General features: G+C 50.3%; 1 protein-coding gene across 2 annotated transcripts in view; it reads right to left on the minus strand.

Moving 5' to 3' along the window:
- ATP2B2 (ATPase, Ca++ transporting, plasma membrane 2) overlaps positions 1 to 25,264 on the minus strand; it is a 64,275-nt gene that overhangs the window by 31,624 nt on the left and 7,387 nt on the right. For both annotated transcript variants that reach the window (XM_008589259.1, XM_008589258.1), the window contains exons 2-7: positions 23,389 to 23,430; positions 22,257 to 22,415; positions 19,640 to 19,854; positions 16,031 to 16,273; positions 3,667 to 3,908; positions 2,437 to 2,671 (exon numbers count right to left, since the gene is read on the minus strand). In XM_008589259.1, coding sequence (XP_008587481.1) covers positions 2,437 to 2,671; positions 3,667 to 3,908; positions 16,031 to 16,273; positions 19,640 to 19,854; positions 22,257 to 22,415; positions 23,389 to 23,430 — 1,136 coding nt within the window. The remainder of the gene's footprint in view (positions 1 to 2,436; positions 2,672 to 3,666; positions 3,909 to 16,030; positions 16,274 to 19,639; positions 19,855 to 22,256; positions 22,416 to 23,388; positions 23,431 to 25,264) is intronic.

Genomic DNA, 25,264 nt, shown 5'->3' on the forward strand with positions numbered 1-25,264 from the left:
AGAGAGAGAGAGAGAGAGAGAGAGAGAGAGAGAGAGAGAGAGAGAGAAGCCCCATGCACGGGGCTGGAAGACCGGGGTTCTAGTCCCATTCATTCTCGTCCGTTCATTCCACAGACACTACTGAGCACCTTCAGGAGGCCGGGCCCTGTGTTAGGGCTGCTGCTTGTCACTGGATGTGGAGTAATGCATCTACTGGGGAAGGGACCCTCATTTGTGGGCCACCTACCTCGTACTAGATGCTCTCTCGTTGCTCATACGTGCAGGACCTGAGCCCTCATACACCCCAATGTGTGCAACGGGTGCTGCTACTGTCCCCAGTCTACAGACAGGGTGCAGAGAGGTTATGTAAGTGGCCCAAGGTCACACAGCCTGCGATGCTGGCACTCAGGATCCTGGGTCTGTCTGATCCTGAGCTCACTCTTTGACCCCCTCCCTGCTGCCTAAACCTGAAAGTCCACGTCTGTGATCTCCTAGCTTTGCCTGTTCTTTGGAACAGAAATCTTACATCGTCAGAGCCGGGAACGTGGACAGCGTCTTGTCTACTCCCTTTCACTTTAAGCAGGAGAAAGTGACGTTCTGAGAGGGGCAGGGAGTGGCCAGAGGCCCCAGAGAATGGTGTCAGGGAAGGTTGGGAATACTGAAGTTGCCCTTCGTCGAGTCAGGTGGCCCACAGCTAAGGCCAATCTGGACCCAGCCGGAGCCTGGCCTGGAATCAGGTCTGGACCCAGTAGCAAGCTTGTTCTGCGAGGAGGCGGGAGCGACCCCCTCCTGCGCCTCGCCTTGTGTGCTGAGCTCTCCTCTGGGGCCCCACAGGAAAGCCGGCTTTCCCTGCCTGCCCACAGCAGCATTTTTGAGATTGGTGGCAGCTTGCCCCTCTCCCCACAGCCTCTCTCCAGCCTGGGCAGCCCATGGACCACACCTGTCCCATCACCCCAGGCCTTGCAAACCCCCAGCAGTGAATTCTCAGCCGTCACCCCAGAAGGAGACTGAAGAAGACCTACCACATGCAGAGCACCCCACTAGGGGCACCCATCCACTTCACCTCCTGCGGTCCTCATGAGGTGGGTGCTTGTGGAGGGTTAGATATCTTGATTCTCATTTGATTTTTAGAGTAGGGCTTTTTAAGTAAACACATACATGTATGGGACCAAAGTCCTCGGTTTAGGAGACAACAGTCTACACACAGCGTGGCAACAGCCCATCTAATCAACTCTCATCACTGCTTAGGTGTGGGATTGTATACTTTAATGATTTTAGAGATAACAGGTGGTTGTCATACCAATCCTGTTAAGAGATTTTAAGAATTGCTGAAGGGAAAGATGTGAAAAAATGTTTGCTAGGGGCAAGCTGTCTGTTGGTGGAAACTTTAGAGATAATTATACTTAGATTTAATTGTAAGAATGTAACTTTGCTGAAATCATTTGAGGAGAGGTTATATTTTAGATAATGACTGCAGTCTGACCAACTTAGCTTTTCACAAATTGTACTTTGGAATGTCACATTGTTCATTTTACTGATGTTACCTGTTTCCATTGTTTAAGCTCTACTTAGCCATAGATAACTTTCGTCACACTACCCATGTCTTTGTGTCCTTTTGAAATGATTGAATTAACTGATTTCTCTTGTGAAACTTCCTTGTCTTGACAATAAAAAACAGAAGCTAACTTTGAATCAGGGCTGTACCCAGTTTTCTCCTCCTAACAGAGGAGTTGCTGAGGTGCAGTCCCTTCGGGCTTCTCATCGCATTCACGGTGCTTTGAGTAATCCTTTCTTTCATCTCCGTTACACAGTGGGAAGTATAACAGGTGCTGTCATCCCCTTCCCTTCTGCTTGAGAATGTGACCTTTGATTACTTTCTAGTTCATGTCCCTGGAAACCTGATAAAGGTAGACTGGCTGCTGTGTTACCAGGCAAGCTTGCTAAGGGGAACTTCCTGGTGAACTGCAACTGGATTGGAAGAAACATAAATACTGACAGGGACCCTGCACTTTGGGTTTTCCTGAGTGCAATGACTCTTATTACTGGGCATGTCCTTTGCAGGGACCCTGGAATCTAGGCCTATGGATTTGTTACAGGAGATCCTGGCTGCTGTGGGGCCAGAGGCTTCTAAGGTAGGGCAGCCCCGACACCTGTCCTTGGGGGGCTAGTGGAGAGAGCTCCTGGTGGGCGAATGGACAGCTCGAGGAGTGTCCACGGCACAGCAGCACCTGCTGGCACACTGTGGGTTCTGTCCATGTCCTTCTGAGCAGCCCGATGCCAAGTGCGGCCTACACTGGTCTGATGAGTATGAATGTTTAGGAGCAGGTAAGAAGATAACCATGGACGTTGCACAAAGACTGAGCTCTGAGAGGTGAAGTGACTTATTCCAGGCCACCCAGGTGGCCAGACTCCCAGCCTTGCCCTCTTTCCCTGAGCTCACTGGCTCCAGGGGCCTACCTCGGGCCGCACAGGGTCTTCGATGCCCACCACGCAGATGCAGGTGAGGTCATTGAGGATGTCATTCTCATTGTCCCAGTCGGGCTCTGGGCTGCTGGGGAAGTCGCGGTAGGCCACACAGATGGTGCGGAGCCCGTCGCAGGCCATGGGCTCAATCACTTTCTTCACCATTTCATCCCGGTCGCGGGGTCGGAAGACCCGGGGCTCACCTGCCCCACTGAGGATTTTGCAACACCTGGGGGAGGACAGGAGGGAGATGAATAAGTTTCAGCTAAGGGCCCAAGGAGTCCTTTCTCTGACAGGCTTGGGGCTCACCTCCCCCTCCCTGGCAATGCCTAACTGGCTGTGACTGGTCATCCAGTGCCCATCCCCTGGGCCCAGGCAGCCTTCCTGCCATATCTGCCCCAGGTCACTTGCAAGAGCAGTGATCTGTTAGATATTCATAAGATCTCATCTGAAAAACCAGCCTCTGGCTGAAATGGATGGCAAAGGACATACAACCTGGGCCAGTGGTTCTAGACCTCGCTGATGTGTTAGAATGGCTTAATAAGTGCTCATGCATGACCCTAACCCAGAGGCTCCAATTTAGTTTGTCTAGGGTGAATCCAGGAAACAACGGTTTTTATTTATTTATTCATTTATTTATTTTTGGCTGCTGGCTGGTAAGGTCATCCAAGTACTTGACCTTCAATGGTTTTTAGAAAGCTCTCCAGAGTGATTCTAATGCATAGCCAGGGTTGAGAACCACTGAGCTAGACCAATCCCCTCAATGTACAAATGGGGAAACTGAGGCCCAGAGAGGGGAAGTGACTTGCTCAGTTCTCCAGGCTTATGTCTGGCACCTGGAGTCAAAGGAGTCTGGCTAATAATGAAGGCAACCAACCCTATGCTAAGAGAAGTGAAATCAGAGAGATCTATGTGTGATAATCGGTACAACTTCCTGATGACCCTGGACTTAGGGAGGAGGAGGGGGAGGACTTTCTGCCTGTAGACGTTTTTGAGAGGATGTAGCGGAAAAGTGGTGGGCAAGGGGCTCTGGAGACGAGCCTTGTGGTGTGACCTTGGCAGCGCCCTTTCTGTGCCCCTCTCTGGGTGCTGGATGGCCCCTCCAGCCCACACACGCTGCTAGGCCCAGCCTGGACGACGGCTGGTGCTGTGTGACCCAGACGTCCCCAGCTGCTGCGCCAGGGCACAGCCCTCAGCCCAGCATCCTGGCCGCCCACCGCTTACTTCTTCAGCACGATCTCAGAGGCACCCTTGCTGTACATGCGGAAGCTCTCGTCGGGCAGCCTGATGACGGTGCTCATGGACTTGCGCACGGAGTTGAAGGTGTACACTTTGTAGAGCTTCTCCTCTGGCATCTGGCCGCGTGCGGGCTCGTAGTCCTGCTTCAGGTCCAGCACGAAGCCCAGCAGGCCGCACTCCGTCTTGTTGCCCACCTGCCGAGGCAGGGCACCTTCCTGCTCCGGGGGCTGTGCAGAGAGGCACGGGTGGCTTGCACTGGCAGGGCCCACCCTGGAGGAGTCCCCACCCCAGCTGCCCCCGTTGCCCACCCCCTACACACTCAGGCCCCTGCATTCCAGGTCGACTCCTGGCTGTGGATGGAAGGAGTTAAGCAAGCTCAGCTTTTTAAAAATTATGAATTATTTCAAATATTAAAAAAAAGAGAGAATGATATAAGAAACAGTTGTGTACCTACCACCGAGCTTTGTAGAATCTTAACATTATGCCATATTTGCTTCAGATTTCTTTTTTAATAAGTAAAACATTACAGATAAAGCTGAATCCCCTCTGTGTACTCTTCCTATCTGCATTATTCACCCCTCGTCCCAGAAACAACCTCTACCTTAAATTTGGCATTAATCATTGTCACGTGTGTTTTAACTCTTTATTGTGGGGTAATTGCAGATTCACATGCAACAAGAAGTGCTACAGAGAGCTGCTGTGTACCCTTCCTCTGGTTTCCCCCAGTGTTGACCTCCTGTGTAACCCCAGTGCAACAGCACCACCAGGATGCCGACACTGACACAAATCGACAGTATTCAGATTGCACCAGCTTTACATGCACTCGCGTGTGTGCGTGCACATGCCCATGTGTATTCAGTTCTTGGCAATGGCATCACGTGTGGATTCCTCTGACTACCACCACCATCCAGCCGCAGGACAGTTCATCACAAGGGTCCCTGTGCTAAGGGTTGCACAGTCACCTCCCTCCCTCCCCTTTCCTGGCTCTGGCCACCACTCAGGTCTCCACCTCCATGCTTTTGCTATTTCAAGCATGCTGCAGAAATGGACTCACATGGTATGTGACTTTTGGAGACTGGCTTTTTTGCTCAGCCTAATCCGGTTGGGATCCAGCAAGCCCTGGCCACCACTCAGGTCTCCACCTCCATGCTTTTGCTATTTCAAGCATGCTGCAGAAATGGACTCACACGGTATGTGACTTTTGGAGACTGGCTTTTTTGCTCAGCCTAATCCGGTTGGGATCCAGCAAGCTGTGGTGTGTGCCAAGAACTTGTTTCTTTGCACTGATGAGTGTATTTCATGGTTTGGGTGAACCATCCCCTTGTGATTCTGATTTAGGTTGAACCAAATAAAACTGGTATTTCTGTTGTAAAATATGGTCAAAGATTGGCAATTTCATGCAATTTAACCTACTCTATGTCCGTCTGTACGTGCAGTGCTGTTTTGTGTGTGGGACACTTCGTATCAGGAGATTGTGCACATTCTTCTGGAACGTGCTGGATTGCTTAACTTTCCACTTTTGAGAGTCACTCTTGTTTATGGCTCTAGTTAGCTGCTCTGTACCTGCACTGTGGACTCCACTAGACGGATGAGCTGCACTGACTCCTCCTCGTCCCGCGTCTCCTTGTCTCCACTCACTCACTTACTCGTCACCCTCCAGTGCCGCTGCTGAGTGCGGCCCTCTGCCAGCTGCAGCCGTAGGAACACCACCAGCTCCTGCCCCAGAGACTCAGAAAGACACCGGCCACATCTCCCCAGCACCTCTCGCTTCCTCTGGTGGCTGCACCGACACGAGCCACTTCGTGCCTCTGCCTTTGCCTTCGCTGCCCCCCCTGCCAGGCAAACTCCTCCTTGTCCTTCAAGGAGCAGCTCAAATATCTCCTTGTCTTTGAGTATTGCCTCATGGGTCTGTCTGCCCCCCGAGTAAAAGAGGCGTGGCATTCTTTATCTGGGTTCTTAGGGCCAGCACAGAACCCAGCACACAGTAGGTGCTTACTAAGTGTTTGACCAGTCTAGTGGGGGAGACGCAGGCTAACAGGTGAGTACAAGATGCCTCCAGGTGGGCACTGATGGTGGGACTAGCAGGCGGCTGTGAGACGTGCCCATCCGCAGGAACGCTCGCCTCCCACGTGCGCCCACACCCCTGCCCGCGCCCACACCCCTGCCCACGCCCGCTCATACCACGCAAAGTTAATACGCGGTGACTCAGGTGGAGGTGGCTTCGGGCGTGGCAAAAGCCTAGAGAGATTTTGAAGATGAATATGAAGGGTACTTTAAAAAGTTCATTGAAAGATTCATAATATCTTTTAATTCTATTCTTCCACAAACTTTTCGAAGTACCCTCGTAAATACCTACGAGTGTGCCTTTGTCCCCCCCGTCACCCGCCCCAATGGCTTTCCATGGGTCTCAGACCAGCCTTACACAAGGATCCCCCTGGATCCTCGTCCTCAGCCTCTTTCATATTGCTCAAAAGATCAGTGATGTGAAAATCTCTTCCAGGCAGGAAGGAGGCTGATTCAAGAAGATGCCAGCGTGGACCAGCTGTGCAGGGAGAGGGTGGACCCTCCATCAGCAAATGGATATGTCCCCAGCCTATCCCCCCTTCTGCAATTAGGGCTTGGGCCCAGGGAGCAGACCTGAGCCACAGGGGGACACAGGCATTGATATGAGGTGGTCCTAGACCCAGGGATGCAAAGGAAGAAAGAGGCTTAGATCCTAAGCCATGTCCTCAGTTTCCCCATCTGTAAAATGGAGAGGCAGGAGCAGATGATTCTAACTGAGAGAAAAATCAACCTTTTAAAAAAAGTGGACCGTGGTAAGGGATGTTGGAGAGAGGAAGAGGTGCAGGTCCCTCAGCAGGGGCCCGGGGGCGGTGGACAGGGAATAAGGCTCAGAACACCTCCCAGCTCTCACGGCCACACAGACCTATGTCTCAGCACCACGTGCCTCTGGAAGGCTCCGCACTCCCAAGCTCTTTGATGAGACTTCATTTGGAAGCAGAGAAATCTTTGATACAGCTTTCCATTTCTGACGTTTGAGAAAACAAATTCTAAGAGCTTCCCTTTGTCTCTGTAGTATGCTATGCTGTGCTTTAAAAAAATAAAATATATATATATATATTACAACTTTATAATTAACATTCTGGTGATTTCCAGAGTTATATGATTTTTTTCACAACAGTTTTTCCCCCTCCACTAATGAGAGAAAATGACAACATGGAGGACTTAAATAAAAATGTCTAGTTATTTGCCCAAGAGAGCTGAGCAGTTATGCCTGCAAAACACCCGGCATTTTATTACCCTCTGTGAAATATTTTAATCTTCCTCTCAAAGGATTTCAAACAATCCATGGTTGCAAATGGCAGAGCAGCCTCCTCCATAATTCAATTTGTTTCCATGAACTTGAGCTCTGAAATTGCCTACACGTGTTACTAAGAAGCAGGGACCCTCCCCTTTTCTCTCCTGGCTTTTTCAATCCTGGCAAACCCGGAGGTTTTGCTCTTGCTGTAGAAATTTCTAGAGCCTTCTTATCTCCAGGGCTCCAACTCTGTAAAGGAGTTAAGGCATTGGTATTGTTCCCATTTTGAGGGACAGACACAGGCCCGGGGGCAGGGTGTTGAGTGACTTGCTGCTAGTCACAGACCTGTGGAGAGTCAGGCCTGGGGTTGCCCCATGCCTTCTGGTTTTGGTTCACAGCTTCATCCAGCACATTTCTTAGCACTGGTGTTGAGCCCTGCTGTGGTTGGAATACGTCCCCCCAAAGTTTATATGTTAGAAACTTACTCCCCAGTGCAACACTGTTGGGAGGTGGGATCTAGTACAAGGTGATCAGATTAGATGGGTTAATATGGATTGATATCGTGGGGGCAAGTTGGTTATCGTGAGAGTAGGTTGTTAGAAAGCAAATCCAGCCTCGGATGCCCTTCTCTTTCACACGTGCTTGCCGGTCCTTCTGCCATGTTACAATGCACAAGGAGGTCCTCACCAGAGGCTGGCACCATGCTCTTGGGCTTCCCGGCCTCCAGAACCATGAGCCAAATAAATCTCTTTTCTTTATAAATTTTCTAGCCTGTGGTATTTTATTATAGCAGCAGAAAATGGACTGAGACAAGCCCTTTGGAAACACGGAGTGCAGCTTAACTTTGAGAGGAGAGTTTGTGCTTCTGTTTTGGGTTGCTGGGGAGTGAATGGAGAGCTAAGATCAATGAGAATGATGACTTGAAGAGCTACAAGTTATAAATAACATCTGCAAAAATGAGATTAAAGAAATCATAGCACGTATCACCTCACACCCATTAGGACAGCTACTATAAAAAAAAGCAGAAAATAACAAGCGTTGGCAAGGGTGTGGAGACATGGAAATGCTTGCTTGCTCATTGTTGTGGGATATAAAATGGTGCAGCTGCTACAGAAAACAGTATGGTGGCTCCTCAAAAAATTTAACATAGAATTACCATATGATCCAGCATGTCCAATTCTGGGTGTATAACCCAAATAATTGAAAACAGGGACTCAAAGAGATATTTGTGTGCCCATGTTCATGGCAGCATTATTCACAACAGCCAAAAGGTGGAAACAACCCAAGTATCCATCAATGAATGAATGGATGAACAAGATATGGTCTATCCAGACAGTGGAGTATTATTCAGTCCTAAAAATGGGAGGAAACGCTGACACATGCTCCCACATGGATGGACCTTGAGGACACTATGCTAAGCGAAACAAGCCAGTCACAGAAGGACAAACACTGTATAATTCTACTTATATGAGGTACCTAGAGTAGTCAAATTCAAACAGACAGAAAACAGAATGGTGGTTGCCAGGGGCTGGAGGGAGGGGAAATGGGGAGCTATTGTTTGAGTGCAGAGTTTCAGTTTTGGAAAAAGAAGAATTCTATGGTTGGGTGGCGGCGATGGTAGCACAACCATATGAATGTACTTAAAGCTACTGAACTGTCCACTTAAAAATGGTTAACATGGCAAATTTTATGCATATGTATTTCACCCACAATTAAAACAGTTTTAAAAGCTTAAAAAACAAACAAACACCAAACCAAACAAAAAAACCCCTACGGTAACAAGCCCTGTCTCGTGGTAAACTGCAGTAACTACAACATGATGATTTTTTTCTGAAGGACTCAGAAAAAGACTTTATGCTTACTGGCTGTCTCTAGTGACCTAGCCACATCCTTTCAGGACAGGCATGTGCAGTGAGGCCCCGACAGATGCCCAGGTTAACCACCACCTCAACCTCCTAGCAGTGGCCGAGTCTGTTTTTTCAAATGCCTACTTTGTGCTCATAACTTTACTAAGCTGTTCAGGTGCATCATTTAGTTGAATCCTCACCACTCCCTAAGAGGTGGGGGCTGTTATTATTCCCATTTTACAGTTGTGCACACTGAGGTCCAGAGAGGCACAAGGTTGTACTGCTAGCAAGTGGCTGGCCAGGATCTGCCCCCCTTGTTCCCATCTCTGCACCCCATAGCAAGCTCTCTCAGCAGCTCTGCCTGTCTTTGCTGGCATTTGAGACCACTCACTAATTAGCTTACCAGAGGGTGACTGGTTTCCAGTCCACAAGGGCAGGGCAGTCTGTTGGCTCATCTCCGCACTGTGGGGTATTCAGTGAACATTTGTCCAATGAATCAATGACTAATTTTGTGTTCGTGTGTGGGGTGCTGCCAATGGGACACCAGATGGGATGGAATTTTGGTAGCATTTGTCTTCCAGAATTGTCATCTCAGGACCTGCTTCTCCAGGAGCTCCTGAGCGCCAGACCTCCTGAGGAGAGTGAGGTGGCCGAGCCACTCCATGAGCCACGGATCTTCCCCAGAGGCTGGGAAGGCAGGAAGTTGGCGTGGGTGTCCAGGGTGACAGAAATCCCTGGAATGTGGAGACACGCTCCTGGAAAGCAAACTCCTTGAAGCCTTCCCAAGATCACCAATGCATTGTGTATGTGTGTCGTGTGTGTTTGCATGGTGTGTGTGTGTGTTGTGTGTGTATGGTGTGTGTTGTGTGTGGTATGTGTGTGTGTATGGTGTGCATATGGTGTGTGTATATGTGGTGTGATGTGCGTATGGTGTGTGTGTGTATGGTGTGTGTGGTGTGCAGTGTGTGTATATGTTGTGTGTATGCTGTATGTGGTGTGTATGGTGTGTGGTGTGTGTTGGGTGTGTGGTGTGTGTCGTGTGCATGGTGTGTGTGTGTGTGGTGTCATGTGTGTGTTGTGTTGTGTGTGTGGATGTGGTATATGGTGTGTGTGGTGTTATGTGTGGTGTGTGATGTGCATATGGAGTGTGTAGTGTGTATGTTGTGGTGCATGGTGTGTATGTGTAGTGTGTGGTATGTGCGTGTGGTGTGTGTATGGTATGTGTGGTGTGTGTGTGTGGTATGTGTGGCACTGTGTGGTGTGTGATGTGCATATGGGGTGTGTAGTGTGCATGTTGTGCATGGTGTGTATGTGTAGGGTATGGTATGTGTGTGTGGTGTGTGTGGTGTGTGTGATTTGTGTGGTGTGTGGTGTGTGTGTGGAGCATATGTGGTGTGGTGTACATGTGGTGTGTGTGTGTATGGTGTGTGTATGATGCGTGTGTGCACGTGTAAGCATGTGGGAGGGTGCAGGTAAGAGGGTGGGATGCAGGGATTAATAGCTCTGTTAGAAACTGAAATCCCCCTTCTGGGGTGATTTGCTTTAAACTCTTCTCCCAGAGATGGTGTTTGCAAAAAGAAAAACAAAAACCAAAAAACATTGTTGAATTCAGCACCAAGGTTCCTGCCATTTCATACACAAAAACTATATCCCCACCCCACCTCCCTATCTTAATGCCCTGCAAAGTCCCTTCCAGAGTCTTCCACACCTCTAGCACCCTTGGTTTGGCCGGAGCCCAGCCTCAGAGCACGGCCTGACTCAGGGGGACTTTGAGGCTCATTCAAGTATTAGAATGAACCGTGGGTTTGACGCCAGGAGAGCCTAGTTCAAGGGCTCTCTCTGCTTCCCAGAGCCACTCTCCCTTCCCCCTTCTCCTCGACCCTCCCTACCATCTGCCCCAGTTCTCAGATTTATGGGAAATTAATCAAGCAGATCCTTCCTGCCTTTTGGGGGTTGCTGTGGCTGCCTGCACAGGTGGTGTTGTAGCCACTGCAGTTTGGGCATGGGGTACACTGAGGACCTGCTGTCTCTAACTAGGCCAAGTTTGGCTTATTTATTCAGGAAGACCATCCTGCCAGGGAAATCCTTCCTCCAGAACCACTCCAGGGGCTCCAGAGAGATGTGTTTTTCTCTTAGTAGCTTCTGTTTTAATATGCCATAAACTTGCACAGCTCCACGAGCACCCATCTTCAGTTTAATAATTCAAATGTCAACTGTAGTCTCAACCTACTTTAAAAGAGGTTTCGTAAAATATGAAATTAAAGTCTGCTTGGGTGGTTGCCATAAACTTGCACAGCTCCACGAGCACCCATCTTCAGTTTAATAATTCAAATGTCAACTATAGTCTCAACCTACTTTAAAAGAGGTTTCGTAAAATATGAAATTAAAGTCTGCTTGGGTGGTTTTCAGTACACAGAATAAACGTGGGCAGAGAAGATTTTCCCAGGAAAGCACATGCCTCAAAAGTCTGAGGAAAGAGCTATTTCCATCTTGCAGCTCAGCTGTGGTTTGGAGAGCAGCAGGGCTGATGAGAAGAAGCTAGTGGAAGTCTTGACATACAAAGAGTTGGAGACCACAAAGGAAATCTGAGAGTGTGCCAGGATTCCTGAGGTGTGCCAGCAGGGAAGCACTTTCTAACTTAAAGATGATTCACGCACCTTCCCTCAGAGGGCAAGTTTAGTTCCTAATGATTAGAAATAAGAGTGGAAAGGGATGGGGCATGGAACTGAGGCTGGCTTCCTGGGCATCTTTTCCTGGCCTCCCTGCCTGCAGCCTCGGCCTCCACACCACCGTCCACCCGTGCCTGGGGTGGTCCTTTCTGAGCACTGTGAGGAGAAGTCTATTAGGGGCTTATTTGCTACCATCAAGCTCCCCTCAGCCCTCCCGACCTCACCTCTCATCATTCTGGCCCCACAGAAATGTCCAGGCCACAGACTGTCCCGTTTCCTGAATGAGCCATGCATCTTCAGGTGTCTGGGCCTTTTTGGAGCTGTGTCCCTTGCTTGGAATGCTTACCCCCTTGCCTGGCTGGTGAATGCCTCCAGAATCCTCTGGGCCTACTTCTGCCACTTGGCAATCAGGAGTAACCCTGGCAGTTTACTTGATGTTTCTGCAGCTTCATTTTCTTAGCTGCAGGATGGGGATGGTCCTATTTGGCCTGATGATCTGAAAGGGCTGTGTAGGGTCAAGGAAGACAGTGGCCGGCAAAGCTAACTCCAGAAGGTAAGGTTCAGAAAGAATAATAGAGGTAATGAGAGTAATAACTAACGTGATCTGAGCGCCTGGTCCATATCAAGCACTGTGCTGGATATTCCACCTACATTATCTCATCGAACCTTCATAGCAGCCCTTGAACAGTCTCAAGGCACAGGTGTAGCTGGATGAGTGGGGCATGGGGTGGTGACTTGCATAGGCTCTGAATCACACAGACCTGGGTTCCAATCCTGGCCCAGCCACTTATCTGCTCTGGGACTCTGGGCATGATCTTTAACTGCTCCCAGCTTCAGGGTCCTTATCTATGAATTGGGAGTGTGAGAACACCTACTTTGCGGGGTGGTCTTACAGGCAATATAGGGTAAGCACTCAGCATTGAGCTTGGCTAAGTGTTAGCAGTTATGATTAATGATATGCTCACTTTCCAGACCGGAAAACAGGCTTGGAGAGGTTAAGTAACTGATTCAGGGTCACACAGGTACTGAGTGCTATAGCTGGGTCTGTTGGACTTCAGAGCCAAAGCTCTTAACCATCACTTCCTGGACTGGGTATCAGGACATCTGGATTCTAAGTTCACTAACTTATGGGGTGACTTGGAACAAGTCCCTTCCCATTTCTTGGCTTCAGAGTAAAGTGAGAGGACTAGATTAGGTGTTCTCTAAGGTGTGAATCCATATAGGTGAAACCCACATAATCTACCCTTGCAAATATTCATCTAGTTTCATTTTTTAAAAGAATAAAAGGCACCAGCTAATCAGGAGGTCTCTGGATCACTGCAGCTTGTATGGCTGAGGGCAGCTGCAGAAGAGGCCAGCTCAGAAAGCTGCAGGTACTAAGGGAACACTGGTGTTGGCTATGGGACTGATTTTGAGGTCACTTCCTCCCTCCTGCTTCCACAAAAACAAGAAAGTAGAAGGTAGAGGTATCAGTCCTATCCTAATACTCTTATCAATTGATGTCGACCTATCTACCCACCCACATGTTCATCCATCCACTCATCCATCTACCCTTCCATCCCATCCATCCATCCCCACATATATCCATCCCTCCCTCCCTTTCCCTACCTATTCCTCATCTCACTGATTATTCACCACTCAATTCGCTTACCCCAACCATCCACCCAGTACTTCCCAAAAGCCTGTGCCAGGGTGACTAGAGAAGACTCAGCTGTGTCTCTTACTCTCAGAGAGCCCACAGTCTGCATCAGACAGCAAGAAGACCCAGCAGAACTGGTTGCCCTCATGGAGGAGAAAACATAGCATGCAGGAGCCCAGCCCTGCCCAGGGTCTTATTTTTCCAGGCCAGGCTCATTTGCCAGCCAAAGCTGATGTGCTGTGAGGCTGATGGATGTTGCCCTGTCTCTCTTGCATGGTTTCAGAATGTCCTGCAGTCTAGATTTCCCAGCCTGGTTTGGAGGGGGCTAGACTTATACCCTGGACCAAGCAGCCTCAGCTTTTTCTCAGTCTGCATCTAGGCCTAGAATGGGCAGCCCCCGAGAGCCCCTCTGTCCCCCACATGGCTGGCAGGCCCAGGCTGTGATGAATGTAACCCTCTGGGCCCCGGGCCTTCCTTCCCAAGACCACCATAGGCTGATGGTGCTGCAGGACTGCTTCTGGTGACCAGGAACCTGGTCTGGACACCCTGACTCAGCAGCTGGCTTTAGGGTATCCAGAAGTTGGCTGTATGGCTTTGGGCAAGACCCTTTCTCTCTCTTGCTGTGATGTCTCTGCTGCCTGTTTATTTGTAAGCCTTTGCACTGCTGCAGAAGGGATCCTCTCTCGATGAGTGATTTTATTGCTGAATAACAACACTGGTCACACTGAGTGCCGACTGTGTGCCAGGCACTGTGCCATGCACTTTCCACTTACGAACTCATTTCATCCTCACGATAATCCTGTTTCCCCCAGGAATTGAGGCACAGAGAGATTAAGTAACTTGTTCCATTCACACAGCTAGTGAGGGGTCTGAACTCAGGACACCTGGCTCTGAAGTATGAGTTTTAACCACCACCCAATCATAGCAGGGGCTCTGCTGTCCCTCTCACACTGATAGCCATCAGCCCCCCGAAAGGAGTACCTGTGGCCAGGATACTTTCAGGACAGACCCAGAAAGACAGGCACAGGGGTCCTATGGTGCTGGATTCAAGGCACAGACGGGGACACTGGTGCCTGAGAGGTAAGTGTCCTGGCCTGGATTACAAACCAGGAACCCAGTTCCCAGGTCCCTGACCTCTCTCCAGCCTTACCAGCTGCATCTTCTCCCCAAGTGGACAGACTGACCGCTGTCCTTTATGCCATCTGGACACAGCCTCAGTCCACCAACATCTGGAAATGAGATTTCAGCTTTGTCTCCAATGCTATGATGCACTACCAGATCAAGACTTATCATCACGGGGATGTTTCTGCAGCCCTCTTGGCACATCCCAAGAACTCCTTTTCACTGGAACTGAGTAACACACATCTCAGTCTAAGCCCACCATGCAGGCCTGTGCCCATGGGTCACCCCATGGCCTGAAGCCTGCTCTGGGAATCGCCCTGTTCCCCTCTGGCACGTCTGCACAATGACATCATTAACAGCATCTCAGTTATTTTAGGAAGGCTCAGGGAAGAGAATAAAGCATTGTCAATCTCCCTTGATCCCCAAATCAGGGGAAAGAAGACAAAAACATTGTCATTTCTAGCCTCACCCTCAGGGCTCTCTGCCACCCGTCGGCACGTGTTCTTCGACCTACTTTCCCCCTTTGTCAATTCCGCCTCCCTTAGCCTACAGCTGCAGGGGGATGTGGGTGGCATCTCAGCCACAGCACAGTGGACGGTGCAGAACCCGCTGCCTCCTCCCCCACCAGCCTCTGGCCTCACTGCTGACTCATGCTCTCTGCCCTGTTTCCATAAAGCTGCTGGTGGCTCCCACAAGCCCAACCCGATCATGAAGGTTGGAGCTGGCTCAGGGGCAGAAGGGGGAGGTCAGGCTTGGGCACATTTGGAGGGTAAACAAAAAAGCCCAGCCGATCACCCAGATGCTCACAAGGCAGAAATGCCCTACATCTGAGTATTGACGGACATCTGGATGGACGAACTCTGGGTTTCTCTTCATCCAAATGCTGGTTAATTGCAAAGAGGCAACCTGTGCTTCAAAACCAAATAGGTATTACAGCATGATGAGTTTAGTCAGCTTAAGCTGAGGCAGTAACGTGAGGGTTTTCTTATCAAAACGGTAATATTAATACTATTACTAACAATTATTCCCCTCTCTGAATCCAGGCCCTTTGCAATACCTCCCACCAAGAGAACATGTCCTTTATCCCACCTCGTGAATCTGGGCTGGCCTGACTTGCACTGGCCAATGGAATGTGGCAAAGTTCAGAGCCCAGGCCTCAAAAGGCCTCACACACTTCTGTTGTCTCTCAGAACCCTGTTGTTGCCACATGAACGAGCCCAGACTAGCCTACTGGAGGAGGTGAGGCCACGCAGAGCAGAGGTGAGACAGCCCAGCTGAGGCTGTGCTAGATAGATCAGCCTGCAGTCCTGCCAAGGCGAGCAGAGCTGTCCACCTGAACCACTGCAGATGCGTGAGGGGGCTCAGCTGAGAGCAGAAGAACCACCCAGCGGAGCCCAGCCTGAACGCTGACCCACAGGATTTCCAGCTAAATACACAGTTTTGTTTTGAGTCACTATATTTGTGAGTGGTTTGTTATGTAGCAAAAGCTAACTAATAAAAAGATTTGGTGTTGTTTGTGTGTGGGGGGGTATAAATGACAGGATTTGAAAAACACAGTTAACAACAATCTTTTTTTTTGTCACACGAACATTCTATACTAAGAATAATAAGTCAAAGAGAAATGATTTGATTACTCTCTGACCACGCCAAAATACATCAGCAGGATTTGAAAGTACAAATCACATTGCTCAATCTGCCCAGTACGTCCCAGTACATCTGCATCATCCCACAGATGTTTCTCCCTCTAGTGGAGGAGGGGCTGGCACCCACTTACCAGAATCTTGGTGGTGTAGGCGCTGTTGATGGCGATGGCGTTGACCAGCAGCTCCATGGTCTTGGTGTTAACATTGCTGGGGTCGGGGATCTCTTTGTAGTGGACATCGCCGATGTAGGCCTGCACTACTGTCATGCGGTTGGTGGTCAGCGTGCCTGTCTTGTCCGAGCAGATGGCTGTGGCGTTGCCCATGGTCTCACAGGCATCCAGGTGGCGTACCAGGTTGTTGTCCTTCATCATTTTCTGGGAGGGGGCAGGTGAGAGGGTGACAGTGCGGAGAGGGAGCTGGGGAGCAAGGGGTGCCTGCAGGTGCTGGGTGAACACACAGTAAACGAGGCAGGGCCGCCAGTCTGCACTTGTGCTTACTGCACTCGCAGAGGCCGCAACAGCCTCTGACACCTGGGCTGCTTGTGTGTGCGTGGCCCTTTCCCTTCTCTTTCATTATTTGAACCATTTAGATTAGTTGAATTTATTAATTTGGATTACAGAAGTAATCTACATTCTTTACAGAAAAAATAGGGGGAAGATTAAATTAAATTAAAAAATTAAATAAAATTAAGTTTGGGTCCTCTCTAATAACATAAATTAAATTAACATAAAGAAAATTAAATCAACACAAATTAAATAAATTAAGGTTGGGTCCTTCCTGATTACATAAACAACTGTTCCTTATGTAGTTATGGATTTTTCTCAAATGTATCATCTTTTACTGTGCCCGGTTTTCATTGTCACTTAAATTTCACCAAAAGTAAATACATTTAGAATATATATATGTTTATACGTATAGAAAATTATCTGGAAAAATATCAAGATATTAATAGAATTACAGATTTTTATTGTCTTTAAAAAAATCTATAGATTCCTTTCTCTAAAACAAACACATATTGTAACCTGCATAATAAAAACTACAAATTTCTTCTAAATGTAGGTACACAGAGGGAAATTAAAAAAAACAGCCATAAGCTACCACCCAGAACTGATACTGAGCTGATCTTATATATTGACATCCTGTCTTTTTAAATTCATAGCACAATGGAATAGTACTAGACATATTATTGTTTATTTTCTTCTATACGCCTCTCTTCTCTCTGGCCTAGCTCCATACTCCTAGCTCCTCCCAGATTCCCAAGCAAGTAATGTGATAAAGTAATTCTCAAGGAACCACCATTCCTCGTGTAGCCCCCTGGATGCAGTGGTCCTATCTGGCAAGTTAGAGAAATTGCTAGAGGCTAAAGGAGAAGTTTTAGTCTGTGCCTAAGGATCTGATTTCTTTTAGTCTTGCTCCTCGTTATAATGCTCTATAACAAGGGTAAAAGAGGAGTGCAATGAGAATAATTTAAATAGAGGTTTATGTTACTAAAAAATGAGTATTGGTAGGATCATATGCTACTGCGGTTCCTCTCACTATAACTTGTGAGAATAGTAACAATAAGTGTGCATCGAATGGATGCTTAACAGCAATCTGAATTTGCAACGCACTTTACAGTTTGCAAAGCTTTTCTGCATTAATTTTCTTGTCAGATGGTAGAAGAATCCTGAGAGAACTGAGAGGATTCTGGCAATCGAAGAAATCTAGGCAAAGTGATTTGACCAGGATCACACACCTGGTGAGGTTCAAAGCTGGGTTTTGAGCCCAGCTGTTTAACCTCACAGCCGGGACCCTTCCATCAGGCCTCGGCCCATCTGTACTCTCTGAAGAGGGTTTGTCTGTTGGGCCTAAGAATCTCTGAGTCTGCACTGTCCAGCACCAGAGCCACATGTGGCTACCGAGCACCTGAAATGTGGCTAGTCCAAAATATGCATCGGGTTTTGAAAACGCTATGAAAAAAGAAATGTAAAAGAAGTATCTCATTAATAATTTTTATAATGATTACATGTTAGATTGATAATTTAGACATAATGAGTTAAGTAAATTACATTATTAAAATTAACTTCATCTGTTTCTTTTTTCCTTTTTTAAAAATATGGCTACTAGGAAATTTTAATTACACACACGGCTCACGTTCTACTAGGGTACTGTCATATTATCTTTTAATTCTGTTTTTCCGTGAACCTTTTAAAGCATGCTCATATCTGTATTGTGCAGCGTTGGTCTAAGTGATCATCTTTATGCTCTTGATGGCGGCTCCCACGTCAGGCTCAGACAGTGGTCTCCCTTCCTGAAAGCATGCTCATATCTGTATTGTGCAGCGTTGGTCTAAGTCATCATCTTTATGCTCTTGATGGCGGCTCCCACGTCAGGCTCAGACAGTGGTCTCCCTTCCTGGGCTTGGGTGCTCTGCTAAGTTTATCAAGGTACTGTACAAGTAATGCTACCTAAGACGGCCGAAGGCATCAGGTGCCAGAGACATGAACTGCAGAAGGCACAGAAGCCTGAAATTCTGTACATGATCCCCCAAACCAGCTCTGTGCAACTGTCAAAGAGACCCTAAGCTTGGTGGGGTGGTCATGGGCACCCTACTCATGGTTGTGCAAGTCACCCTCTCCCGCCCCAGGCCTCCAGGGAACATTGTGTTGTGACCTGTTTGGGTTTTGGTTTGCGTTTCTTTGAAAATCCTAAAACAGGGAGACGATAAAGGCCGTATCTTTTACAAAGAGCTGCCACTTTCTGGCACCAGCCTGGAGATCTCTTTTCTGTATGAAATTACATCAGAGAACCCAGCCCAAATTCCAGCTTGGAAACTGATGCTCACCGTGCCCTCCAACGGCTCTGCCAATTTCTCAGAGTGAATGTCTTGTTTATAAACGTGACCATGCCTCTGCCCTTGTGGGGACATCCCAGCACCAGGGCACTGGGAAGCAGGAGCCCAGGTCCCTGCCCTCTGAGGTGGGGAACCACGGAGTCAAGGCAGGAAAGAGAGGTTGGGGTGTGACAACCTGGGGGGGACCCAAGGAGGGTCAGACGTGCAGTGTGGGCTCCACAGAGAGCTGCGGCCTGCAAGGTAGAGGTGGGGCTTTGCCATCAGCGTGGCGCTTAGGAACAGCTCAGACCCAAGCTTCCCCAGCAAGCATTCCTGGCCCCAGCCCCTCATCTAACTGCTTTGAAAACCTCTTATATTTTCAGCGCATATCCAAGGTGAGCCTCATTTTTTGCTTTCGGCTTCTTTCATACCTTTGAGATCAGCTATGCAAGCACTACGGCTACCATGGTGCCTGTACCTGTGATGGCCAGACTTCTGCCTAAATTTGGTGGTACAGGATGAGTTTTGGCCTGCACAATGATGTCTGCATTTTATTTTAGTTTTTAAAGTTGGGTTGACTGTCAATGTCTGAAAATTGGGTGAGTTTATATGAAATCCAGATTTCTGGATTCTCTTGGAAAGATATGAAGATCGGGCAGCACTGGGCCTGCATCCGCACAAGGCAACCCTGGGTGAGGCAGAATAATGGGACTCCTCTAGCCAAGGCATGGATCTCTGGTTTGCCACAGGCCCCTGGACTCCCCGAAGGTGTGTGAGTTTGCTGTTCTGTATGCGTCCTCTCTCTGAGCCCCCAGTGCGTCCACAGCTGCTTCTTAGCTTGTCCCAGCCCCAGAACCCACCTGTGCTCCCCACCAACCCCAGCTAAGGGCTGCCATAGCCAGCTGGTCCTGCTGTCCTCCCTGCTCACCTTCACCGAGTAGGCCAGCGAGATGGTGACAGCCAGAGGGAGCCCCTCGGGCACGGCGACCACCAGCACTGTCACGCCAATGATGAAGAACTTGACAAAGTACTGCACGTAGACAGGCGTGCATTCGGGCAGCCATGGCTTCTTGTTGACCACGAAGGTGTCCACAGTGAAGTAGAGCACAAGGATGATCACCGTGATGGCTGACATCACCAGGCCTAAAATGCAGGGGACACTGCTCAGAGGGGTCCGGGGCAGAGGGCACTGGGGAGCAAGGTGTGGACTAAACCCTTGGCTTTGACCTCAGGGTCAGGCAGACCCCAGCTCACCTCCCAGCTCTGCCACTTCTTTGTTTTGTGACCTGGGGCAAGTCCTTGATCCTCGCTGAGCCTCAGTCTCCTGCTCTGCACAACAGGGATGCATATTTCCTTTATATAGTTTTGTGAGGCTCAAATGTAATAAATGAAGGCAAAACACCTAGCACGCACCCAACACACAGTAGGCGCTCAAGAAACATGTGCTGAATAAATAAAGAACTGTTTGCATAGAGCTTTCACACGACAATGATGTAAAGTTGGTATACTTTACTTATTCATTCGACAGATACCTTCTGGGAACCCACGACGTGCCAGACATGTAGTCATTCCTAGTCTAGGAACTAGGGACACAGCAGTAAAGAAGATGAGCCCCTGCCCTTGGGGAGCTGACTTCTAGACGGGGAGACAGACAGGAAACAAATCACATGAACCAGGTAAGTTCAGGTGCGGATAAATGCTGTGACATGGGGTGGCCACGTTAACTAGGGTGTCCATGGAAGGCTTCCTGGAGAAGGTGATATTTAAGCAGAAACTGGAACAATGAGGGAAGCAGCCACGTGGTGACCTGGGGGAAGAGCGTTCCAGGTAGATGAAACAGCAGGTGGCCACTTTTTGGATGAGGAAAAAAAGGCTCAGAGAGGGGAAGTGACTTGCCCATGGCCACAGGCCACGGAGATGCTGTAGCTGTCGGAACACCTCTGATTACCTGCCCAGATATGCTGGGGTCCCTCTTGCTAGTGCTGTGTGCCCACACCCCACCTGCTGCAGGTGCCACTGCAGGGGCTGCAGAGACTAGTCACAGCTGCAGCCTCCGCCAGAGAAGGACCATGCTGGAGCAGTTGGAGTCCCCTCGTTACGAATTGCCTGGCAGTGTACCCAACCCCAATCTGACGGCCAATATCCAGTGGCTGACATGGGGTCTCAAAGCCCACGTGCTGCTGGGTGGGACAGGCCCTGCCGTGCGGCTGGTGCTCCAGAGCTTCCATGGGGTCATGCCAGACTAGGAGTTCTCCAGAAATCTCAGCTGCATCTGGCTTCTTCCCTGGCCTTGACCCCTTGCTGGCCTCACCTGGGAGCACCATCTCAATAAGTCCCCTGCCCACCCATCTCAGTTCTGCTTTCAGGGAATTCAGCCCAAGAAAGAGGCGGAGGTGTGACGTGAAAGCAGGAGTGCTTGACTGTGAACTCCATTCTTGGCAGGGCCAACATGGGAGAGGGAGAGGGACTTTGAAGGCCATGAGGTGTTTTCATGGCTTAGTTCTCACCCCCCACACCCCCAGTGCCATGTTCTCATGGAGGCTTCTGCCTGTGACAGCAATGGCAGGGCTGGAGGACATCCCTGGGCCCATCTCTTCCATCCCCACCTCCAGCTGCAGAGCCTCAGAGCTGGGACTATCCCTGTCTGACAGTCGCAGGGGCGGGAAGCCAAGCTCCCAGCAGCCGGGAGCTGTCACTGGGCCCCCAAGTTTAAATATAGACAGCCAAGCCTGTAATTTGCCTCCCTTCCCCAGCCATGGTGTCTATAATTAGAGCTGGGGAGACAGCCATGGAGGAGGGAGCGGCCAGGTGGGGAGGCCTTGGTGTTTGCCACATCCTTACCCAGGAGGGGAGGCCAAGGCCGCGTTAGAGGGTGAAGGCTCATCTTGCAGCTGGGCTTGGCTTCCTGGGCCAGGAACTGTCACTAACCATCACCTGAAGCCACTACCTCAGTTGGGAAGCTGGCTTGTTGTGCTGGGGCTCAGGCAACAGGATTCTCCTTGGGCTCCTGGTGCTGCCCTTAATCTCTTCAATCTTGCCTTTGCAATGAAGCCAGGGTGCTCATTATAAAGCCCAAATCCCTCCCTGCCCTTCCCTGCTCAAACCTCTTCCATGGCTCCCACTTCCTCAGGATAAAGTCCGTGCTGCCTAGAACTGCAGGCCTTGCAGCCACTGCACATGCCAAGTGCTAAGAGCTCTGTATACATAATCTCCTTTAATCCTCACAGCAACCTGTGAAGTAGGGATAACCATTATGTCCATTTTACAGACGAGGAGACAGAGGCTCAGAGCTAGGTGTAGTTATTTGTCCACGTCTTAGCAGCCAGGCTGGACAGAATACAGGTAGTCTGCCCCCAACACCCAGGCTTTTAGCTTCACTCCTCTACCTTGCCAAGTGCTAAGTGAGCATGTATGGTATACAGGATTCAGACTGGTTGCTGTGACAGAGAAGGGCAGGCTTCAGGGGCCATCTCATGAGGCCCAGTTTGGGGCAGGGCGCTGTGGCGTCTCACTGCATGCCCTGTGTTCCCCTCCAGCGCACTCACCTGCCTTGCCGATCTGCACGGCCAGCTTGGTGAGCTTGCCCTGCAGCACAGACTTCTCTTTCTTGTGCGTGTTGGCCTTCTTTTTGTCGTCGGCATCGCCGCCCTCGGCACTCTTGAGGGGCTGCATCTCCATGGCAGCTGCCCCGTCCTGCTGCTTGGCTGCAGGGGCAGAGCACATAGGTGCACATGCAGACACACAGACGCACACGCGGGTCAGCCTGCATGGTGGGGATGCTGGCGCCCACCCCTGCCTGCCCAAAGGAGGTGCTGACTGCCCTGCCTGGGCCTGCAGGGCCAGCACGGAGCCCTGGGACAGGGGCCTGCCTCTCCTAGCTGGAGCCTCTGGATCCCAAGGGCACCTGATGCCTCAGACCTGGAATCCGGGACACAGCAGGGACTGACACGCTTCTACCCTGATTCCCAGCAGGAGTGGGCTGGGGACCCTTCTGGGCCTGAGCAAGCCCCCAGACTATACCCAAAACAGACAAGACAGACAGGCTTGGGCTTTACCAGCTGATCTTTGCAACCATGTTGTTAGGGTGATAAGTTGCCACTAGACAGGAGTGACAAAAAGGGAGGCTTAAAAGGTAAAAGAGGTGGTCCCTGTCCATGCGTGCCAAGTTCCCATCCCCAGCTAGCATGGCCTCTTCAGTGAAGGACTGACTAGAGGGCCTGTGGCTCTTTTGGACAGAGACAGGGCCAAAGTCCCTATCCCTTAACCTCTAAGGATCTCAAAGAACCAGCCTCAGGTCTTCAGTTGAATGGGAAGCAGCGCTCAAAGGCTGGGGAGAAGCTGCCCTATGGGTGCCCCTGCTCTTCACCAGTGACACCTCTTTTCCCTTAACCTCTAAGGATCTCAAAGAACCAGCCTCAGGTCTTCAGTTGAATGGGAAGCAGCTCTCAAAGGCTGGGGAGAAGCTGCCCTATGGGTGCCCCTGCTCTTCACCAGTGACACCTCTTTATTTGGCCTGGCACCTTGGGAATCACAGCTGTACCCCAAAGACGCCAGACACCCAGAGGCGTGGCTGCGCCTGCCTCTGGTCCCAGCCAGTCTCTGCTTCTGGTGTGGCTCTCAGAATTGGTGGGGAGGGGCCGTAGGGACCACAAAAGCCGGTTAATACAAAAGGGTTACCTTTGCTCTGGCTGGCGTCCACATTGCCATCCTGCATTTTACCTACATGACAAAGAGTTTTAACAGACAACAGAGAACAGACAACACACGGTTGGTCATCATGAAGACGCAACAGGCCACGGACATTCACGTCACAGATGGAGGAGGAGCCATGCTGGCTCCGTCCCTCTGTACAGGGACACTGGGGAGGCCCTGAAACCAGGGCGAGCCTGGCCACCCCCTCAGCCGCAGGGGCTGTCAGTCCAAGCAACTTGTGATTCTCCAGGGGGCTCAGGACAGAGTGTTTCTGTTGGGAAGATTTTGGCCCCGAGCACTTTACAGATTAAAGGACAGTATTTGAGGGTACAAAGGACGAGAGTCTGAGGGTAGGAAGCAGAAGGAGGAAAGGTCTCAGACCCCAAAGCATCTCCTGACTGATTTGGTTGATGTGTTTTGTGGGCTGATAGGAGGCAAAGGGGAACCTGTTCAGCGACATCCTTCTGTTTTCCCGTAAACAAAAACATGCAAACACAATCGAGAGTGGGGAGAGAGAGACCAGAACGGAGCGGAGTGTGGACAAGGTACTGAGGTCAATGTGTTCCTTAGTTTCTGGCTCTAGGAGGGATGATTCTACTTTCTTCTCTCTCTGAAGGGGTGTGGACGACCCCCTGCCCACGCTCCTGAGAGTGACCAGGGCAAAGAGTGAGCAGGGGGTACCCAGAGGTGGTCTCTGAGGGGCCCCAAGTGTGTCCTGGGGCTTTGTGGAGGTCCCTTGGTTTCTAAGGGGGGAACCACTGACCCTTGATAGGGGTGTATGCCCTTTGTTCTGTGCCTCAGGCCACAGGAGATGGACTAACTAGGATCAGTGGGCTCCCCTGGGCACCCTCTTTCCATACCAGGGCCTGATACTGCCTAGTGCTGGAGAAAGGGATGGATCAGGGGCTCCTCACCCCTAATCAGGGCTGCCTGGGAGCCCCCTCCCCAGCCTCNAGGGGCCCCAAGTGTGTCCTGGGGCTTTGTGGAGGTCCCTTGGTTTCTAAGGGGGGAACCATTGACCCTTGATAGGGGTGTATGCCCTTTGTTCTGTGTCTCAGGCCATAGGAGATGGACTAACTAGGATCAGTGGGCTCCCCTGGGCACCCCCTTTCCATACCAGGGCCTGATGCTGCCTAGTGCTGGAGAAAGGGATGGATCAGGGGCTCCTTACCCCCTAATCAGGGCTTCCTGGGAGCCCCCTCCCCAGCCTCAGGAGAGGCTCGTGGGCTGGGTTCACAGTGTGGGAGGTACTGGTGGCCACCATCTGTCACCTGAGACACCTGCCTTCACCTGTGCCGTCCCGTCTCGTGGGCCCGTGCTCCCCCGAGTTCTGCTTGCAGGCTGACCACCTCAGGAGGGGTCTGTGATGGGTGATTCTCACGGCTCACGCTCTGGGAGGCCCCACCATGCGTTGGGCACATGCACGGCTTCCATGATCGCACCTAATCTTCACCACAGCCTCACCCACGAAGGGCACTCTTCGATCATACCCATTTACAGATGAGAGAGTGAGGCTCAGAGAGGGAGGTGGACTGCTTGTGCCTCGGGCAGGAAATGGAGAGCTGACCCCAAAGTGCGTGCAAAGTGCCGCGGCTTCTACTGAAGCCACAGTTGGGGAGAACATGGCCACCCCTCAGCCCACGGAGGGGAGGGGAGCTGCGGCGCTGCTGGGACTGGGTTCCTCAAGTCCCCGTTTTGCCACCAGCTAGCTGTGTGGCTTTACCTCTCCAGCCTCAGCTTCCACCTTTGTAAAGTGGGATGAGACATTCACCTCCCAGAGTGCCTCAAAGTTACCCTAATAATCACCACTTGCATGGTTCGGCCTTTTGCAGTTTAAGGGGCTTTTGCAAGGCTCGTCTCT

The sequence above is a fragment of the Galeopterus variegatus genome, unplaced genomic scaffold (assembly GCF_000696425.1).
Source record: "Galeopterus variegatus unplaced genomic scaffold, G_variegatus-3.0.2 Scaffold5329, whole genome shotgun sequence".
In the NCBI taxonomy this organism is placed as follows: domain Eukaryota; kingdom Metazoa; phylum Chordata; class Mammalia; order Dermoptera; family Cynocephalidae; genus Galeopterus; species Galeopterus variegatus.